The sequence below is a fragment of the Trachymyrmex septentrionalis genome, unplaced genomic scaffold (assembly GCF_001594115.1).
Source record: "Trachymyrmex septentrionalis isolate Tsep2-gDNA-1 unplaced genomic scaffold, Tsep1.0 scaffold35, whole genome shotgun sequence".
Taxonomy (NCBI): domain Eukaryota; kingdom Metazoa; phylum Arthropoda; class Insecta; order Hymenoptera; family Formicidae; genus Trachymyrmex; species Trachymyrmex septentrionalis.
This window is the reverse complement of record NW_017305514.1, coordinates 183,552-204,692: the sequence shown is the minus strand read 5'-3', so window position 1 is coordinate 204,692 and position 21,141 is coordinate 183,552. Positions and strand designations below refer to the sequence as shown.

At 34.6% G+C, this 21,141-nt stretch overlaps 2 protein-coding genes and 1 long non-coding RNA gene across 5 annotated transcripts in view; 2 read left to right on the top strand and 1 right to left on the bottom strand.

The window, feature by feature from the left end:
• The first annotated feature begins 1,599 nt into the window (after positions 1 to 1,599).
• Positions 1,600 to 2,623, top strand: LOC108750277. Its single transcript, XR_001939421.1, has 4 exons — positions 1,600 to 1,733; positions 1,810 to 1,980; positions 2,107 to 2,200; positions 2,552 to 2,623. It is a non-coding gene; the product is annotated as an uncharacterized LOC108750277 (long non-coding RNA).
• A 9,801-nt stretch (positions 2,624 to 12,424) lies between these two features.
• Positions 12,425 to 17,577, top strand: LOC108750319 (protein inscuteable homolog). Of its 2 annotated transcripts, none has more exons than XM_018489698.1 (5): positions 12,425 to 12,858; positions 13,301 to 13,624; positions 15,571 to 15,996; positions 16,234 to 16,441; positions 16,511 to 17,577. In XM_018489698.1, the coding sequence occupies exons 1-5, from the start codon at positions 12,563 to 12,565 to the stop codon at positions 17,492 to 17,494; spliced, it is 2,238 nt and encodes a 745-aa protein (XP_018345200.1). In that variant the 5' UTR covers positions 12,425 to 12,562; the 3' UTR covers positions 17,495 to 17,577. The 2 variants fall into 2 exon arrangements, with proteins under 2 accessions (XP_018345200.1, XP_018345201.1); XM_018489699.1 differs by lacking the exon at positions 12,425 to 12,858 and adding an exon at positions 12,943 to 13,016.
• A 97-nt stretch (positions 17,578 to 17,674) lies between these two features.
• The window catches only part of LOC108750305 (MIT domain-containing protein 1-like), a 5,177-nt gene continuing 1,710 nt past the window's right edge, over positions 17,675 to 21,141 (bottom strand). Inside the window, exons 2-5 of one of the 2 annotated variants that reach the window (XM_018489672.1) lie at positions 20,365 to 20,541; positions 20,005 to 20,243; positions 18,070 to 18,266; positions 17,675 to 17,995 (exon numbers count right to left, since the gene is read on the bottom strand). In XM_018489672.1, the coding sequence (XP_018345174.1) occupies positions 17,830 to 17,995; positions 18,070 to 18,266; positions 20,005 to 20,243; positions 20,365 to 20,485 (723 nt within the window). In that variant the 5' untranslated portion in view covers positions 20,486 to 20,541 and the 3' untranslated portion in view covers positions 17,675 to 17,829. The remainder of the gene's footprint in view (positions 17,996 to 18,069; positions 18,267 to 20,004; positions 20,244 to 20,364; positions 20,542 to 21,141) is intronic. The other variant, XM_018489671.1, reaches the window with a different exon arrangement.

Sequence of the window (21,141 nt, the reverse complement as noted above, 5' to 3'; positions counted from 1 at the left end):
CAAATAAAATTTTTACGTAAAATATAATTTAATATCGCAAATTGAAATATATTAGAAATATAATATCAGAAATATAATTTCGTATTAGGGGCTTTCGTGATAAAAAAAAAAATGAGAAAAGTCATCCGCATTAAAATATCAGGAAGGTGATTCTGAAAAAGTGGATAAAACAAAGTACTTTCGCTCCTGAAGAGGTGAGATTAATTTCAACAGTGAGATATGAGAAATTATATTGCGTTGCGCGCGCGCATTCGTGTACTTGTTACAATAATTTTCAGGATGAGCTAAATTGTTCCACGCAATATTTTTACAAAACTGGCATGTACTTAAACGTACGCAGCACTTCAAAACTAAAAGTGATCACGTTGCTGGATCAAAAATTCAAGACAAATGTGAATACCGTATACTCCATTGACAGCTAAGTCTAAAAATATATTTATTACTTAAAAATTATTATTGTTATATATTATATAAAATGTATGCCGCTTTCAAACGACGGAGATCTCAAGCGAAAATTATCTCGCTTGGACAATGATTCACTATCCACAAGACGACATGTATATAGCAGTCACACTCCTACTAAAACTGCACTTCTGCGACGTAATATGTCTGCATTTAAAATACATCTTACGTAAGAACGTGTGAATTATGCATTTGTGTAGTATGCTGACTTAGCGTTGGAGAAAAAAATGTGTCGAGCAGGATCCACTCATTCTATATTATTTAGCCCTGCGATGTTACTTATCGCAGCAATATAAAGAAGCTTTATCGCACTTTCAAAAAGTCAAATTTATGGATTGATTCGTTTGCATTTGCATCATTATTAAATATTTAAATACATCGACCACAATTAAAGTTAATTAAGTTTCTCATATACAAACTATAAATGTAAATTAAATATTTAGATAAAAAATAAATAGAGATAACTTTAAATAAATAGATTAATTATCTAATATTATTAAATGTAATTAATTATATAATTACATAAAATTAATTCTATAATAATTAATAATTGATTACTAAATAATTAATTAATATAATTCATTATGTCTCTAACTGATTTAATTATTAAATAAATATCGTACTAAATTAATTTGCCTATGTTATATTTAAATCTCTAAATATGTTTCTCTGTTCAGAATTACTCTATAGATAGTTTAATGGGACACTGTCACTTTCAAGAGGGTAATTTCGCAGATGCCATTCATTGCTACGAGTTCGCCAATTCAATGTTCAACAGGCCCGACGATTTGCATCTCGTGCAAACTAGGTAAAAATCATTTGTCTCGATATTACGCAAGACGATTGAGAGGAAAAAAAATAGAATTTATTTATAATAACATTACGATACTAGAATGGGACTGTATTATGAAAACGCCGGTGATTACGAGCGTGGATTAAAAGTATTCTTCACCGCATGCAAAACTTTATCCATGGTGAAAACGTGGCTTGGTGCAGGAATCGCTTTTTTTTAGGTGAATTAAATCAAGTTAAAAAGAAAGAGAAATTTGCAACAAAAATTTTTATGCCAAAATTATTGTTTCATACGCAAAATCGCTTTTATATATGAAAATTGTCTCAGCTGCAACGATTCACGGAAGCCGAGGTGGCTTTATCGGAGACGAACTAGATCGATAATCGTAACGTGACTGTTTGGAATATATTTATGTCTGTTAAATATGTCTTTACAACGTGACGACGAATTCGCTCAGTGTTACGAACAAATCGCCCAGGTGAAAAGCCTGTAAAAAAAACAAGAATAACATTGTGTTCTTGCGTCTTTGTGATGTGTTATCTTCACTTTTACAGGACAATACGGCTTTCTTTCTAGAAATGGTCCCTCAAACCACGGAATGGAAAATCGGGATCAATTATGCTCTAGAAACTCTAGATGCCACAGACGCTGTCTGCATATAAAATTCTCGTCTTTGATTCAGAAATTTATTATAGTTAGCTCCACAAATTATGATGAGATTGACAGTGAGTCAGACTGTAACCTAGTAAAATATTTATAAATTTGCACTCTATCCAGCTAGACTTTATTATGCAATATTACACGACAGAAATATTCGATTAAATAATCAAAGAATTAATATTTTCTTGCAGTGCAATCTTGTTATACTTTGTCTGCTTGATGTAGCGATATTTACGACGATTAGCTGCAATGAGTCAAGCAGTGCGTCATTCAGTTTTAAAAAAGGTAATAATACTACAGACGACAACATATCGATAATTATTTGCAACTATGAAAACGATTAAATTTATATTTTATTCTCGTAAGCTTCATGCCAAAGTAGTTCGAGTTATAGAAAAGAAAAATGTAAGATAATATTGCGGTATTCTTATCTAAAACCCGGTTGCATCAACGTTACTTTGACTTCAAACAAGACTTAAAACTCTGTCTGTCTCGTTTTAAAGCCAAAAAGAGACAGAAAAAGTTTTCAACCTCGCTCAAAATCAAAGTAACGTTGGTGCAATCGGGCCTAAATGCTATTAAAAATTATGCAGTTGCTATTTGTTTGCAAATGACGTTCCGCGGATCAAAATAAAGGTGTTTCGTGGTCCAACGCAGGAAGAGAATGACGAATATTTCGCTACTTGGAAATATTGGATTCAACCCAGCAAATAATGTCGATATTTGGCAGTTTTTCTGATTTTACTTGCTCTCTATCGTTTATATGTAACAATGAAAGAAGTATTTCTTCTTCAATGTGCGTAAAATAATAATAATATGTATCAAAAGATTAAAACACTAATTGTAACACTAATTGTTTTTATGATTAAAAAAAACCTTAATTTATTAATTATATTATATTAGCGATAGATAGCTGTATAACTGTTTGTGATAAAAATTAATATATTTCTGATAAACTGGATAATTTTTTTTCTTCTTGTCAAAGTGGATAGGAATATTGAAGGAAAAATCTTAGAACATCTTAGAATGCGTAAAGATAATGAAAAATATACAAGATATTTTATAATATTAAAATATCATGTCGTTTATATTATATTCAGACGTTATAATACAATCAGCGTATACATTATAAATAGAACGCCAAGTCTGTAAGACATGAATACATATTACTTTTTATATGATGGATTGTTCGGATTCAATTGATTTCCATGATTGTTTAAATCCGCTTTGTTACCCGCCCCTTGGTACCCAGCCTTGTGACCAGGACCACTTGGCGTATGAGTCGGATTACATTGATTAGTACGATTGGCTACACCCTTTGAATCCATCTAGAACATGAATATAATTTTTGTAATAAAATATATAATAATGTAAATGTATAAATTCGATGCATGTCTTAAATTGGCAGTTCGTTTAAAGGGATCCTAAAGCCGTCTATATTATCGACTAAATCGTAATTTTTGTATAGCAATTATTTTTTTCCTCTTTTACAGATTCGAAAATCTTTTTCATTCACATTAAAGTATACACATGACAAAAAATTTCAAAATTGAAATCTTAAGAAAAATTTTTCGTTGTTCTCGATGTAAATTCCATCTCACAGACAAGTACTAATGCATATGCTTATTAATTCTGAAAAAAAATTTTCAAATTTTTAAAAAAAGAAAAAAGTAATTATTACATAAATATTATGATTTATTCGGTAACACAGACGGCTTTAGGAATTAGAAAATAATAAAGAAAGGAGAAAAAAAATGGAAATATAACATTAAATGAATAATAAAGAAAGGAGGAAAAGAAATAGAAATATAACATTAAACGGATTGATTAAAAGATAAGAATTTGCAAGAAATTGATTAATACGTTTCACATCATTTCATTTTAAACAAAAATTTAAGATATTTTCTTACATATTTTCAGAAATAAACTGTTTATATGCATCTATCGTGTTATTTTTTATATATAGATTCTTCAATCGCAAATTAGACATACTACATTGTTAATACACTACGGTTTAAAGTAGATGACTAAGTCATTCAGTACATCATAATATTTAAATTAAATATTTTTAATGTGTATAAAAAGAATAACGAAATTAATTTTTTTAATTATTAGAAAAAGAAGCATAAAACCGACATTAAATATTATTACGATTTTTATGTTGTCTAATAATAATTTTTTCTTTCTCTAATAATAATTGATTTATTTAAAAAATCATTATAAATTTGAATTTAAAATGCGCATTAAAATACGTCCTCACTTTACACATTTCTTTTTTTTTATTTCATAAGGACGTAATACAGTAATAATAATGTGTGCTATTAGGTTACTAATTAATTTTTAACTGTTAAATTAAAAATTGTATGAAAATTATGGAAATTAACGTCAAGTTATATATTATATATATAATTGAGAATTTATTTTCTGGCAAAAAAAGGCATGTGGCTGCTGTTATACTTTGTATATTAATACTAGAAATATTATAACGCAATATGTGTTCACAGTATAATGCAAGTTTTTAGAATATCGATCATGTCACTTTTTCTTTACAGCACAAACTTTAAAAGAAAAATTTTTTTAAATATATGTATGATATGTATACATACATACATAAAAATTTTCACTTTTTACGTTTCTGCTATAAAGAAAAAGTTATATGATCGATATTCTAAAAACTTGCATTATACTGTGAACACATATTGCGTTATAATATTTCCAGTATTAATATACAAAGTATAACAGCAGCCACATGCCTTTTCTGTAAGTTACAGACACTTGAATAAATTTTTATAAGATTTTTCTTTTTTAATAAACTTTCAATAAACTTATATTACGCACTGTCGTAATTTTATATAGAACTGCTATTCTATTTATATAGAGCTGCTATTCTTTAACTTAAACCAATTCTAATCACAAAATCATTAATTTTTTGTAAACTATACTAGGAGTAAAATTAATTAATAAATTAAAATTAATGAAATAAAATACTCACTTTTACTGTTAATTGGATGAAGTCTTATTAAATGAAAAGACTTGGAAATATTGAAGCCTTCAATACGATCTACGTAAATAATGATCAAGGAACCAAAAGATACTTGCAGTACGATTACGGTTTTAATGAGTAAAATGAAGTGAAGTTCGTACTGATCGCAGTATTTATACCATCTCAAGCATGATACAGGGAATCCCCTAGAGGTAATTCTGATCAGGAGACCACCAATTTCCCCTCTTGTTCCGAGCGTTATCAACATTTGTGGCGACCTCATAGCTATGACACAGGAAATGAAGAACTAATATTTAATATGGCTGCCATATGGAAATCATTGTTTCCGGCCGACATCTTTATCGCCATGTAAGCATATAGCTGCGTTCATTATTGATGATCACGCGCTTTAAGTGCTTATAATATGGCTGAGTCCATTATGGACGCTCACGCATTTTAAAACCGAACCCGCATAAAAATATACTAGTGTTACTACTAGTGCAGGAATAAATTCGCATCACTATACTGTTCTTTGCATTTGTATTGAAATCATTTTTATATGTATTACAATAGTGCACTAAATAATGCCACTACTCGTTCCAGCAGACATTATTGCATTAATAGTGACACTGCTTGTTCCAGTAGTAGCACTTGTACTTGTTAAAATAACTGCACTACTATACTACTGTACTACTGTACTACTCGTAGTGTCACAACTATGGCGATAGCAAATATGGCGATAAAAGTGTTCCGATCGGAATATGCCGGAAATGCCGATGAAAGCTATATTGAATATTAGTTCCTCATCTCTTGTGTCAGCTATGAGGACGCCACAAATGCTTGTAACGGAAAAATCATAGTAGTTTGGTGACTCTGATTCTGATGAAAAGAGGGGAAATTCTCCGAATGGTTCCATTTTCAAACAGAGGAGTTGATTCTATTTTCAAAGCAGAGGAAAGAGTTGGTTTATTAAGGTGTCTTTTCATGCTAACGCTCGACGCTCATTTTCAGCGTCAAAATAGGTCACGAGATCGAAATTAATGCTTGGTATTCGTCAATTTCTATCACGTGACTTATTTTGATGCCAAAAATGAGCATCGAGTGTCATCAGTATGAGCTCATATAGGCACCTTTATGCATCCTACATTATAAATGTCATTCTAAAAGTATGGTCAATCTAATGCTAGAAATGCTTTGAAACGTTCTTTGATTGATCAGTTCATAAAATTCGTTCTTCTGATTGGTCAGTCAAATACTTCAAAGCATTTGTAGCGAGACCGCGCCATAAAAATTTAAACCAGTAATATTCATAGTCGGTTCTTATATTTAAGACCGTCTTAAGTACATTCTTAAAATGTCATGAACCAATCAAAGAATCATATTAATATCTTAAGATATTACCTAAGACAGTCTTAAAATAAGAACGGACTATGAACACTGCCCTTAGTATTCATTAGCCAATCAATATCGCGGGCAAATTTATTATACGACATGTGTAACGGACTTTAGGCTTGTTTGTCAGTCATGCGCTGTGTACACGGTTTAATAATATAATGCAGTCCACTCCTTCCTCTGCGTCGTTTGAAGACATGATCAACTCTACTGCTGAAAACAGAACCTGTCAAGGAAATTTATTTCTTTTCTTAATTAGAGTTATCTCTATGAAGTTCTCTCCGTTAGATATACAAATGCTTACAGATTATCGGTATACCAATTGACAGCTACGAAGAAATTTCTTTTTAGATATTCTCTATAATCTAATTGAACTTGCAATTATGTAATAAATTTATCTGATAAATCTGAATTTATTGTGCGTCATATTCTCTTGTCTAATTAAATCTTTTTAGTCGTTAATCAGTCTTTGAGCAATCTGTTGTAATAATATTTTTTTGAGTTAGGTGCTACACACTCTTATTGAATATGATGCGAATTACATATTGTGTGTACTCTATATATATATATATAATATATATATATTTTATGTGTAAATGTTTTATATTAAATCATAATGTCGTAATTAAATCAAATTGACCTTCGCACCTATCATCAATAAATCAAATAAATATGTAGCGCACGTAGCTGCAAGCGTGTCGTGTGCAAAATAACGTACAAACTAACCGCAGCAAAGTAAAAAGGGTTGCATCCTTATAGGTGTTCGTAATTTATTATGAAGTACTTAACATTATTACCGCAATTAAGTTCGTAAATTACTTCTTCGTAAATTAAGCAATAAAAACAATCAAAATAATATCAAAATTTATAATAAATACTAAATACTTTTTCTCAGATCTCTTATTGGATATAAATATTTACTCACATTGTGCTTTTTTAGAATTTCTCACCTGCGTGATTTGTCTGTAACGAGTAAATTTGTAAAGATACTATAAAGATGTATTTAACAGTCTAAAATATTTTCAAACAATCGCATTACAATTATCGATTTGATCCAGTATAAGTCGTCTCAGCTTCAGTACATCGTCATGAGTAAAATAATTTTCGTGTGTAGAAGTGACTTTTGCGTATAGAAGAATAATCTTTGCATGAAAAAGTCTTCATCGCACAATAAGATAAAAACAACCGTTTCTCTGTCAGGGAACAATCATCGATCATTCATCGGCGTGTTTTAAATTTGAAATCGAATTCGATTTGTCATCGAATATTGAACGTCGCAGATGTGCATTGCAGGTTTATACAGACGCGCTTAAACGCACGCGCTTAAATAACGGTTTGTACACATCTGTCCCCCATTCCGGCCGGTACGTATAATAGGGGTCGTAAGGACCCCTTCGTGCTCTTACGAGACACGCAGTTGGACTCATCGTCGTGTATGTATGGCATGCATACCCATCGACAATGAGAAGACACGGCCGGTCGCGGCCGAACAATCTCTGGAAACTGCGTTATGTCCCGATAAAACGAAGAGATTGCTATTACCTCGATGCAAGAAAACGTATCGTTATGCTATTGCTACGCCCATTAGCGGCTTCGATACTCGCTATTTATCGATAGCCCCGATCTCTGCCAATTAACAGCGAGAACGCAAAATGAATGAGCCGTTTTCCCTTGGCATTTTCCTCAGCAGATTGTTCACCATTGCTGCACGCATGCTATATAATTCGCGATTCGCATAGAAATATCGAATTGGTTTTTCTCTCTCGTCGAATTGTACAGGGTGTTCAAAAAAGGTGATACTGAACTTTAGGAACATGTCATATATTCGACAAAACCAACCAAAAAGTCTTAATGAGCAGTACTCTAAAAATAATTTATGTCCGAGTTATAAAGCATTTTCTACTGTAATAATCAGGATTGGGTAGTAAATAGTTGAAACGTTAAAAGTTAAAAAAAAAAGTTAAAAAGTTAATAACTTTTAACTTAACTTAGTTAATTGTAAATGCATTAATTTTTAACGTAACATCAAAGAATTAGTTTAGAAAAAGTTCAATGATTCTCATCTTATGATGAGAAACTCTATAATAAGAGTCACACCATTCGGTAGCCAGTTTTTACTGATATTCGCTAGATTTTGTCAATTCCCTCTTATATTTGAATCACACTAATTTTAGGTATCACAAACGTTATATTTCAGCGACATAAATATGAAATGAGCCTTAGATGAAGAATTGTTGTAGAACAGAGTTGCACATCCATTTTTTGAATTTTTACGTATATTTTTTGTAACAAATATCTAGTCGATATATAGTCGTAAACATGAACAGTCGTTTCAGAAGTTAAAGAAAGTTAGATAAAGATTAAAGAAAGAGAAATAATGCAAACATATACCCTTCTCTCTCGTAAAATTTTGACAAAACTATCTTATGTGACTCTTATTATGTATAAGTAACTTACATGTGAATATAAAATTTAATTTGCCTAATATTCTATATTTGTAAGAGTTATTTAAAGTAATCTCATTTTAAGAAAAATTAGAACATTCTGAGCTCAAAAATAATTTTTTTCAAAATTAACTTTTTTTTAAACTTAAGTTAATTTAATCTTAACTTAACTTTTATTAAGCTAATTCTTTATTCCTTCAACTTTCAACTTAATTTTATTAATTTTATTCATTAACTTTAACTTAGTTTAGTTTTAAAAAAACATTAATTTACCCAATCCTGTGAATAATCCATTTATTTCGAGTATGTAAACGTATTTATGTGCGATCGCTCGTATACACTCGTCCTTCAAGGACTTCTAAAATTGAAAATAATGAATATCGTCGGCATTTGATGTTTATATAAACATATGCATCAGTTGATACATTGGACAAACTGATTTAACTGACACTTTTGGACTGACTGATTTAATTGACGCTCAGAAAATTGAATACTGTTGTCAACAAACAAAAAATAAACCTGCAATAAAATCTTTGAACGTGTATTTTCAATAAAAAAAAAACGTGCCGAATAGTGTGTTGAAATAAACGGGGGGCGCATTGAATATCTGTTATAGATTAAATTTACTTTTTGCTTTAACACTCGGAAATAAATTATTTTTAGATTTACTGCTTATTAAAACTTTTCGATTTGTTTTCACAAGTAATACATATTCCTAAAGTTTGGCATCATCTTTTTTGAACACCCTTAGAACGTCAGACCAAGTCGAAGATTTTTTAAATAGCAAAAATTCATTTTGACAACATCTCCAAATGACAACTTTCTAATACCTCTCGGAGATTTCAAGACGAGATATTTTCATGACTAATTTCCATTTCTATCAATGTATTGAGTTAGTTAAAAAATTCCGTTTTTTTAGCTCAAAATTATACATAGAATATATTTGTTGTTATTGTTGTTATATTCATTCAATAGAGAAAAGTTTTAGCTTTAAAAATTGATTTTTTAAATTATAATACGATAATTTTTAACAAAGTTATGAGCAATCAAAGTCAAAATGCTCCTTCTATTTAATAATTGCGATAACTCAGTAACAAAAAATCTTAGAAACATTTTTTAAAAACGATTTTGTAGAGAAAATTTTAAACTTTCACTTAGACGGAAAGCCGAAAATTTTTGCAAATTTTTTTGGGACAAATAGACTCAAAGTTAGAAGAAAATTTTCCATCTTTTTCAGCTCGTAGTTTTCTGTTCTAAAAATTATTAAACTCACAGAAACTCAAAAAACATAGTATACCTTTCGAAAGTAGAGATTTCAAAACCGTTTCTTAAATTTTTAATTCCGTTTATTTTTGACAAAGATATTGTAAATACAATTTCGTATTAAAAAAAAAAACGGTACGAACTTTCTGGCCTAGTGAATTAATTTTAATCTCGATTTAACTTGCTCTTCATTCTTAGAATGAGAAAAAGATAAAAAGTTAGTTGAATCAAGTTTAAAATTGAAACTGCAAGTTAAAAACTAAACTGCATTAGTAGAAACGAGTATAAGTTGGACTTGTCGCCAATCGTACTTACGACCGTACTCGGATTATCATACGCGTGAATTCATTACATTTCCACGTCCTTTAAAGTTTAAATTCGGGCACGCAACGCGGAACACGTGTGAGTGACTCAGTCACTCTCACACACACATGACGCGTCACCATAAGCATTTTACACGTGCAGATGTTCTGAGCGGGCGCGTGCCTCCGCGCTGTATCGCCTCGATGAATGGTGCTATGGTTGTTTCGAAGGGCAGACCCCGTTTGGTCACGTTCACAGGGGATCGATAATCGCACACCTGGCCCTTAAAAGTACCATTGGTATGATTTCATAGACATCTTCCAACTTCAAACGAGCCTGGAAGACAACTCGAGACCCCATCCTGCGTTCTCCACGCCAATGGATAGTCTCTCCGAAGAGACGAACTTATCACCTTCCGAAAAAGTAAAAGAAAAGTACTATATCTTGTTATACCTCCTACTGCGGGCAGACATTACCGATTGTCGAAAGCTATTGTTACGTCTTATGTATGGATGTCAATCGATACCATAGAAAAGATTAGGCGCACGAAAACGAATTCTAAATGAGGTTCACCTCATCTTTAGACTTATTTAATATTTAAAAGCATTTTCTATAATATTTCTCTTTTGAATTGTTTAAAAATTATACATTTTCCTGAACTTTTCTCCACATTCATTAAATATTTAAAAATTCCATTTATAAAATAAAGCGAATAAGCGGTTTCATAAGAAATAATTAATCTTAAAATTTATTTTATTTTATACTCTCTATATACTATAATATTTATTCCTTAATTCCAGTATACAGTTCAATAGTTTAATCACAAATCTATTTGAAACATTCCTGTCTCTCATATGCTACATATTTTATTTCTTGTCTTAATAAATTTAATTAGTTTCATTTATTTTAGAGCAAGCTGACCTCAACATTCTCTTTCCTTGTTTTTAATCACAGAGTTTCTCATAATGTGACACGTATAAACTGGAGTACGGTCGCAAGAAATAAAAAAGTCTCGTTATTTTATCGTTGTGAGATGTCCAGTAATCTTAAAAATTTCTCTTCATCGCGGAAATCTGCGATAAGAAAACTGCACTACGAGGACGTACACAGATATGCCATTTACGCAGATCTATCCACTTTGCATACCAGAACCTGGCTCACCTCGTCTATCGCAATTAAAGGCCTTCCGACGTGCGTCCCGTCAAAGAGAACGCGCGTCTCGTTACGGTTTGACGGTTACGCACCGACACGCGCTTCATTCCACGTGTGCGTGTGTGTGTGTGTGTGTGTGTGTGTGTGTGTGTGTGTGTGTGTGTGTGTGTGTGTGCGCGTGTGTGTGTAAGGGAGGCATGCAAAGGGAGACGGACACCCCGTGCAAGCTGCCCCCGTGGAAACGATAAAGGCAGAAAGGGAATGAGGGGCCCGCTGCGCTTTCACACGACTTGGCTTTGGGGCGGGGAAAGGGTGGGACGCGAAGAGATCGAGTCGCGCGAGCTACGAGGAAGTCGGAAGTCGGGCTCCGAGTCAGTCGATTGTGGGGCATTAGTGCGCTTAGTTCAATCATCGTATCGTGTTCGCGCGACCGTGTGCACGTGGGCACGCCTATATCATTTATCTCATTTATCGCGAGACCGAGGATTTCTGGAGAATCGGTCGCAACGCAGATGATTCGGGACCACGAAGGACCGCGAGTGAGCGAGATGACTCGGGACGTGGATCCGCAGTGATTGAGATCACGAAAGTGATTCTTGCTCGATCGAAGAATTGAATTCCGAACAAAGATCTCTTGTCTGATGAGAACGAATCGAAGAGAAAACATTATTATTTCGTACGAAATCTCCAAGTGGTTCGAAGTTTCATTCGAAGAGGAGTATTTTATCGAAGAAGAAGAGCATACGTGTCGCGTGCGGGACTCACCCATTAAACAGCAGTCTGTGGGGGTTGCGACGGACGCCATACGGTGGTTCTCCAAGCAGCCACGCGACCACCGACCGTGGGAGGGTCGTTGCGCTCCGCTGGGTCGTGAAAGCACCCCGTTGGAGTAAAACACAGAGTGCCCTGGGCGCATCCTGGCCACCTCGAGGTCCCGCGAACGTTTATCGGACTCCCTTGCTCGTTCACAATATGCTCCTGTGAATAGTAAAAGAACCAAGGGTATGAAACAGTGAAAACAAAAATTTGGTATTTCTATCTCTGTCTCTTTTTGACTAATTTCGGCGAGCATTTCGTAAGCTTTGTTAAGTGAAAAAAATTGAAAGAAATATGAGTGCGTTCAAGAGATATCAAAGTAAGGTGTTTTGGGACCAAATGGCCTCACACGATCTGGAGGATGATCATTCTGTAGGAAGAAACGATCCTCCGCATTATTCTTTCAATGAACGTGTCCGTGAAAAAGAGGAGAAAAGAGGAGAAGAAGAAAAAGAAGAAGATTCGACCAAGTCAGAAAATGATACAGTCGACGATATGAATATCACTGCGATACATGTCTGTAACGAGAACACAAAACAAAACGCGTGTCAGATTTCGTTGATACGCGATGAAAGTATAACACGTCGTAGGTACGTAGAATAAGCAATTCGTCGCTAAGCGATTGCTGGAGAATAATATAATTCAATATTTCTTTATTTTTTTGAAAGTATTTGTTTAAAGTTGCAGTATTTCTTTATTAACTGAAAATAGTGAAGAAGACATGATTGCGTTTGGATCTTAGAACAATGTATTCTAGGACCTCACAATTTTTATATTTATTTAAAAAAAAATACGAAATCATTTTTATATATCTTTGATATTAGTTTTCAATGTTTTCAATATCAGTAGTAAACAATTTAAGATAATTGCTCTTAAAATAATTGCCCTTGCCCTAATAAAGTCGTTTTTCAATAGTCTATATTTAAAAAATTCAGAGAGAGATCAATTCAAATTAATTATGTTAATGACATTGTGTTAATTAATATATTAATATATTAATACGGATATTTAAAATGATATTTAAACATTTAGAATGTCAATGGAGGAAACAGATAAAGAAGAGGAGGAGTGCGAGAGAAGAAACAGATCCTATAGTCCTTTGAGTCAAGATTTCAAGAGCCAGGACTCCGGATTCTCAGATTCTGAGAGATCGGACTGTTCGGAGGCTTATGAGAACGCAACTCCGAGGCGGAAATTGAGGAGAAAACGGATGAAACGTAGGTTCCAGCCAGCTTCTCCATGGCTGGAGGAAGGATCTCCCCCGATACCGACGCACACGTCCACGCCAAAGGATTCCAGGATATTCGCGAGAAATCGGTTAGAAAAACCTGCAAGAAGCCTGTCGCGAGAACGAAGGTGAGCAAGTTATTATCTTACATTAATAAAGAAAAAAAGTTAAAGACTCATTACTAAAGAAAAAAAAGGATAAGGAAAAAGCGAAGCAAATTGCAGACATATCCGTTTTACTTCATTTCAAGCGTCGTTTAGCGCATTGCTGATTCAGAAAATATGATTGGATCTGATTCAACACGCGCGTAGTTCTTCGGAAAGGTGCACTATCGATAACGATATTAATAATTTTTAATTTTCAAAACTGTGTCAATGTGGACCGGAGGAACGTCCGGGAAATCGTCGCGATAAGATTGGAGAAATATATGAGTCAATCGGTGAAGGAATGCGACACGTAAGGCAATTTTGTCACTGTCTCCGCCGTATATAATCGAACAATACAAAATAATGTATTGTGCACAATAAACGTTCATGGAATACACACGTGGATCGTATCGCACAGCTTATTGTGTCGTAAGCAATGACGCACGCTCGAGAATCGAGCTCCTCTCTTCGAGTGTCATAATACAGCGAGAGATGCGCCGGCCTCGAGTGGATGATTATCAGTCCTCAGCCCGTGAAGGTGCCTCGGCTTATCGCAGAGTCATTGTATGCGTATCACGCCCTCGTACGCACAGCTAACCGACTTATTACGGCACATAATGAGGTCTCACCGTACAATGACTCGAAGGGATTCGAACCGGTTAAATGAAATATATGCGCAATTACGCATCTCGCGGTTGGACAGAGCGGTCATTAGATTGCGCATTATTTTCCGCTGATTAAAAAGCACTGATAATCGTCACTGCTACGCTGTAAAACGCGATCATGTAAATCGGTATCGTACCGGAAACACCTACCATTGCACATGCAGCTATAAACCTGCATCTTGAGTAACGCGATATTAACAAAACGAAATAATATAGGAAAAGGAAAGTCCATTCTTTTGTATCCTAGTCTACCTGTGTCTATTCTGAGCTTTTTCTTTCTTTTGTTCCCTTTAAAACGAATTCTATTTATAGTTTTGCTACAATAACATTTTTTCATGAATTACCTATAGATTGTTCAAGGCGTATCCCTAGTCTATCGTTCCATTATTGTAAATTAACTTTAATCTTACAGTTCAATTGCTCTTTTTCTAATAACTTCAACTTACAGTTCAATTTATTTTTTATTTTTTTCTTATTCTTAAAACTAGAAGAAAATAAAAAGTAAGTTAAACTGAGAGATCAAAAATTAATCTATATTGATACAAATGGACATTTATTTTTTGTATTCCATCGGGTGTTAAATTCATCATGAAATCGGGATGCTAATCATGCTGGATTCCCTTGTACGGTTGTGCTTTTCTGTTCGTCACCGTGTACATTCGTACCGTACGTGAGTCAATGCGACGTGCCGCACGAGGAGAATACGTAAATGAATAAGCGCGAGGCTGTGGCTGCCGGCTAGCCCGAGGTTTGAGTCAACTGTTTAGGTCGTGCTTTCGGTACGCGACAGCGAATCTACAAGGAATTCAGCTCTAACGTGCACCGGCGCGCAGGTGGACGCATTACAATACAACGTATTGAAGGAGCGGGAGATTAGTCATCGCGTGCGCGGGGAAAAGAAGTATTCTCCGCAGCGGTTCGATTAGTCAGCTTTTAAGTTGCCACTAATTGCCCTCGTCTGTCCGGAAAAAAAGCAGTCGGCGACGATTACGAATACATTGCGTTGCAATGCGTTTCGCAGTAACAGAATGACAATAATCGTGCCGAGATCTGCGTCGATCGACTCGCTATGACTCGTTTAAGGTGGTGTAATTTAAGGGTAACAATACGTCAAATAAATTGAAATCCCAGAGATATTTGAAAGATATTTGAAGGATATCTGGAAAAGTAGGATGTTTTTTTTATTGTCTGAGTGATATTTAAAGTTAATTATTTTTTTATATCCATAATTTCTTATTGTACTTACCAAACTTTCTTTTCCAGGGCTGACGAGGATCAGGACAAAGCATCAAAAGTACCCTCCTCCATATCATTGGGGGAAGAAAGTCTATGTGATTTTCTGTACGCATCTGAGCCGCCGGAAGATAGCATTCAGCCGTCAATAACGAAATCGTGGGCTTCCACTAACGCCGCGGAAGCAATTGCCGCCGGCAGGGACGTGTTGGAGTCCAGAAATTATCGTCAATCATCATCCATGAGAGCATGGCTCACTGACCTCACTATGATGACCGAGAACGAGTGCGGCAACACGCTGCAAAGCAAGAATTTACCGCGTAGAGAAGTCCGAATGATGTCCGGCGAGGTTCACGCGCGGGATTTGAAGATGTTATCTTCTGCAGCCACCGCGGCAGCAAGCAAACTTCTAGTCAACGCAGAACAATTCGAGCAACATTATCAGAGTATTGTGGAGTAAGTCCATTTTCTTTAATCCTCCTATATAATGATATCGGGACGAGCAGGCATCTTTATTATCCCGAATTTATTGCATTCGATCACAATTAGAGATAATTATCTTTAATTTTTTAGTATTATGTACGAAATCCATGATTAACTGTAAAACAAGAAAATTATATATGAAATTGTTGATATTTAAAAGTGATGATTAATAATTATAATTTAATAATTACATTAATTATTGTTGCGCAGAAAAATAACTCGGCTGGAAGGTGGCAGATTCGAAATGGAGCTTCTTCGCAATATAGAAGAAGCCGCATTTTCGATCCTCTCTCAATTAGGTGCACCTCCTCCTCGCAGGGTACAGCAGGGTAGTCTGAGAAGCATCCTCGCGCAATTGCAAAATATGAAAATATACGTCGACAGCACAGTCGACACGCGCTTAGATTTTTACATCGAGGTTAGTTATATCATCTTATATTTATTGAAAATAGTCATAAAAAAAATAATGATACAAAAATCTCTTCAGAAAATAGTCCGAGGTCTCGAGGAAGCTCCACGGGAGGATAGTACCGTGGCTAGAGGCGCTCTGGCAGCCCTGACGGCTTTAGGATTGTCAGATCCTCGCGCGGGAAGCAGCATAGCTCGATGTTCCGGCATAAAGGCTCTCTTAACGTGTCTTGTCACCGCTAGTCGACTATCAAATGATCTCGTTGCGATCACGTTACGTGCTCTGGCCAGCGTGTGCAGTTCCGCGACAGCGATCGAATATTTCGCCCGAGAAGGCGGTCCTGAGCTATTGATAGATTTCCTGGGTGCGGAATCCTCTTCCGAGAAGGAAAAGACCGAAGCCACCGCCTTGGTAGTGCAAATCACGGCATTGTGGACCAATGCGCGAGGTCTGCCATATCTCGAACCCTTTGCAGACTTGCTGATTCCGGCATTGAATCAGCTGGTCGAGAATACAAATTGCGCACAGACTTTGTTGTTGGCTGCCGCGGCGCTCAATCAATTGTCCAAGTCGAGAATATGCGTTACGATTATATTGGAGGAGGACAGCGTGAAGAAGCTCCTGAAAAGCGTGAAGAAATCCGCCGGCGGTAACGTATGGCTGATGGAACAGGTTGCCGCATTAATCGGTGAACTGGCGCGGGTTCCCGAAGGCCGATCGCATTTAGCAAAGGCACGAGCCTCTGTAGCATTAGTTTCTTTTCTCCGAATGAGGCCACCGGGTTTGGAGGACGCATACCAACGGCTGGAGATTACCGCAGCAGCTGCGTTGACCCGACTTTGCGTAGAGCCGGAGATCGCGAGACAAGTGGTCGCTGTCGGTGGCGGGGATTGTTTGCCCAGATCATGCAGAGTAAATGAAGCTCAAATGGATCAGAAGGACGAGGAGACGCAGGCAGAAACTGGCTTGTTCAGATATACTAGATCATTGAGACGAGCGTGCAGAAAGGCTGCGAAACAAATCGGGATCGCGAAGGCAAAGGATCACAGCCCACTAGACTGAGGGAGTTCTGGAAAGGACAAAAATTTGTTGCGATAATTCATACAACATTGAATAAGTGAGAGATTACGCACAATGAAAAAAAATTGTAAATACATTTTATAATTGCGAATTATAATTACAATAATTATATTGTAAAAAAGTAATGCGAAGAAAACAAGTATTTTCATTAAGTATATATGTAACTCTCGACGCGCATCGTATTGCAAGAGATGTGTACTGTAAAAATGTAAATGTTTTCTTTTGTTACGTACTAAAAGAAATGTGCCATAATATACATTTATGAAGAAAATGTAAATTAATAATTAACCATCTTATTAATTAAATATGTCCTATTTTTATGGTCCTCCGTCCACAATAAGATTGTTTTGATGAAGAATATGTATAGTAGTCTCCTGGCAGGGTCTTAACTCTAGATCACACGAGCCAAGAACGAATTTACCTTCTGGCGTTTTAAAATAGTCCAATCCACGCCCGATTTTTATCACCCATCCGTTGTTCAATCTAAAATAAAAAGAAAGATAATTGATAAATTCGAAATAAATTTTTAGAATGTAATAATTGTATTGTAGCCTTACGTGATTTGTCTGTCGTGTAACGTCTCGGAGAAAGAGAAGTCAAAAGAAATATTACGAGACGCCAAACTTTCTTTCAGCTCGGCCAATCTGGAGATTTGGCTAGCTTCTTTCGCATTGTAAGTCGTAAGCAGGGATATCTTGGCCAGTGCACAGCACTTTTGAACTGCCAGCTCACATAGTCTGACCAGATTTTGACACTATGAAAGAAGACAGAATACAGGAATCAGCACAATATATGAAATTACGTATCGTTATACATTCACGTATTAATTTCGAAACACAATAAATAGTAATAAGCCTATTCTACAATGTGCTTTTTGTTTTCTGTTTTTTGGAAATTTTTTACATCTTATCTTTTTGCTTTTTTCCAGTTTTTTATTTTATATTGCCTGAGATAAAAGGTAACGAACTTCAAAAGAAACAACAAATACATAGCAAAAAATACAATCGTCGATAAAAGTTGGTTACAAAGGAGAAAAAAGATAAAAAACAAGAAACAGGAAACAAAAAGCATATCATAGAATAGACTTTAAGCTGTAAGAAATCAATCAATCATAGTCGATTATTCTCCTTATATTCGACTGTTTTAGACAATATCTTATATGGGATCTCTACAATTAGGTGTAAAATTACAGTAAAATTTAATTTGACAATTACTTACGGTAAAATTACGGTAAAATAATAATTTATTTAAAATAATATTTATTTTTTGACAAAATTTGTTGTTTTATACACAAATAGGTTTTATTTATATTTTTCACATTAATGCATAATATAAAACAATATTCTTCTCAACGAAAATATAATAATTACATGCTATAAACCATGCTTGGTCAATAAGAAGTCAGTAGCCAACAGTTGATAAGAATATATAATACATTGTAGTTATGGATATTATCAGCACCGATCTGCCTTGATGAGATCGCATACTCTTTTCGTTTTCGCCAATCTTCGATTGGCAGCAGTCGGAAGTAAAAATCGCTGATAGAATAATAATAGGACTATTCACTAAATCTAAACGTGAAATCTAATCAATGCCGTTTTCAATATATGGTTCCCTAGAGATTTGATACAGTAATCAAAAAATAAAAAACAAAGATTAAAATTCCTTGTTTTATATTTTAAAATCTAGCTTCTTATCGAATTATTTAAAATTATTCTATATTTAGATATTCCAGCAATAGTGCAATTACGCAAAGATTATTTTATTTTTGATGTATAATTGTGTCTCTGTTTTACTCTAATAAAAACTGTCTCTAACAGTCTAGTCACTAAAATAGCAAGCAAATAAATGAAAGCTTTATAAGTTTAATTATTAAGTAAAAAATATATAAAAACACAAATTTAAAAAATCAAAATATGTACAAAATAGTTTAAGATTGTTGTACTTGTTACGTTTTTTCAGATTCCTAATAAAACAAACTTATTTGAAGTTCCTTTAGTTTAGACCATGTACCTAGTCTTGTTTTTATTATATATTCAATATATAATTAAAGAATAATTATTACATAATATTACATATACAATATAATTATATACCAATATGTAATATCAAAATGAAAATATTAGAGTTAAATAAAGCGTTTTGATGAATGTAATAATTAAAGGCTAAATGCTTTTACATCCAATTATTTTTTATAATTTTAAAATTACCGTTTCATCAGTCTCCAAAAATTACTGACTAATTTACCATAATTTATCAAGTAAATTTATCAAGTCATTTTTATCTCTATCTACAATAGAAGTCATAGCGGTTGTAGGATCTTAAGTAGAAAACTAACCAATCATAGTCGCTTATTCTTTTCATATTGTACTGTGATTGGCTAATTTTCTATGACTTAAACCGCTACAATTTTCATTGTAGAGCCCCCGTTATTATTTAAAGCTTACTAACTACATCTATTGTATTGCAGGGCTTATGCAAATAGCACACACCTGGTGGAAGGCTCGTATATATGGATCTTCGATGTCAATTGAAGTGACGGTAACATCCAAGAATCTGCCGAAGACACTCGCGTAGCCATGCCCTGTCGATCCGTCCTCGATTTTAATCAGTTCTGTGTATATACCAGCTGATTTCCTCGTACTGATCAACTTCTTCACTTTCTCGGCTCTGTCAAGATACTCTCTCGCTTTGGTCGTGAGGTATTCCACCTTGAATGCTTCCTTCGTCTCTGCATCGTTTTATTATCTTGAACTTTTTGATAAAAGCAGTAATAATAAAGCTGATATAATTTTTTTTTTCTCTTAACAAACTAGAAGCAAAAGGTATCTATATTGATCTATATAGTATACCTTTTACCGCGTCAAGGAGTATCTGCACGCCTTCCTGGTACAACACCAACGCCATCGTATATTGTTCTTTTTTGTCCATCTCCACTGCTCGCTTCAAGACCGAGACCGCCGCGGATTCCATCGTACCTCGTGTTTCAAGACGATATGCAACACTGAACCGTGTGTTCTAGAAGGATACTAACGATAAGTCACGATCGTACGTGAAGTTTTGTGTCTTCTAATCTTACTTTTATCTGAGCGCACACGATAACTGAATAAACATAAAGTCTGTTCTTTTTAATTAAGTTCTTGCACGATCATCTTTCTTCCTTTTCTTTCCATGTTAGAGAAAAAAAGAGAAAAGATAAATCGTGCAAATTCAGCTAAAAAGAACAGGCCTATAATCCAAGATTCGATTTACTTTAATAACGCTTAAGAATTCATTTCGTCCTTTTTGTTTATCAAATATTAAATAAGGATAAATAATGTTTACAAAGCAGTGAACTAGAGACTGCGGCGATAATATACACGTAAGTATATTCTCGTATGTGTGAAGTCTGGAGGAACGTATTAGTCGTAAACGTGGCGATAGCAACGGCAGGGGAATATCTTTATTATCTCAACGTAATTTGAGCGTGCGAAACGTTCACGCAGCCTGTATTCGAATTTCAAATATCGATTATCGAGAGATCGCTCGCACTACGTGTTGCCCCTCCATCTTGAAACTCTTGTTCTTTCGCAACTATAAAGCCTATTCTACAATGCGCTCTTTGTTTCTTGTTTCTCGCTTTTCACCTC

What these genes read in the sequence shown, in the direction of transcription:
- LOC108750319 (XM_018489698.1), top strand. Translation starts at nt 12,563, where the DNA reads ATGAGTGCGTTCAAGAGATATCAAAGTAAGGTGTTTTGGGACCAAATG. An exon ending in GAAAGTATAACACGTCGTAG is followed by an intron (nt 12,859 to 13,300) that starts GTACGTAGAATA and finishes TTAAACATTTAG; the next exon opens with AATGTCAATGGAGGAAACAG. An exon ending in AGCCTGTCGCGAGAACGAAG is followed by an intron (nt 13,625 to 15,570) that starts GTGAGCAAGTTA and finishes TTTCTTTTCCAG; the next exon opens with GGCTGACGAGGATCAGGACA.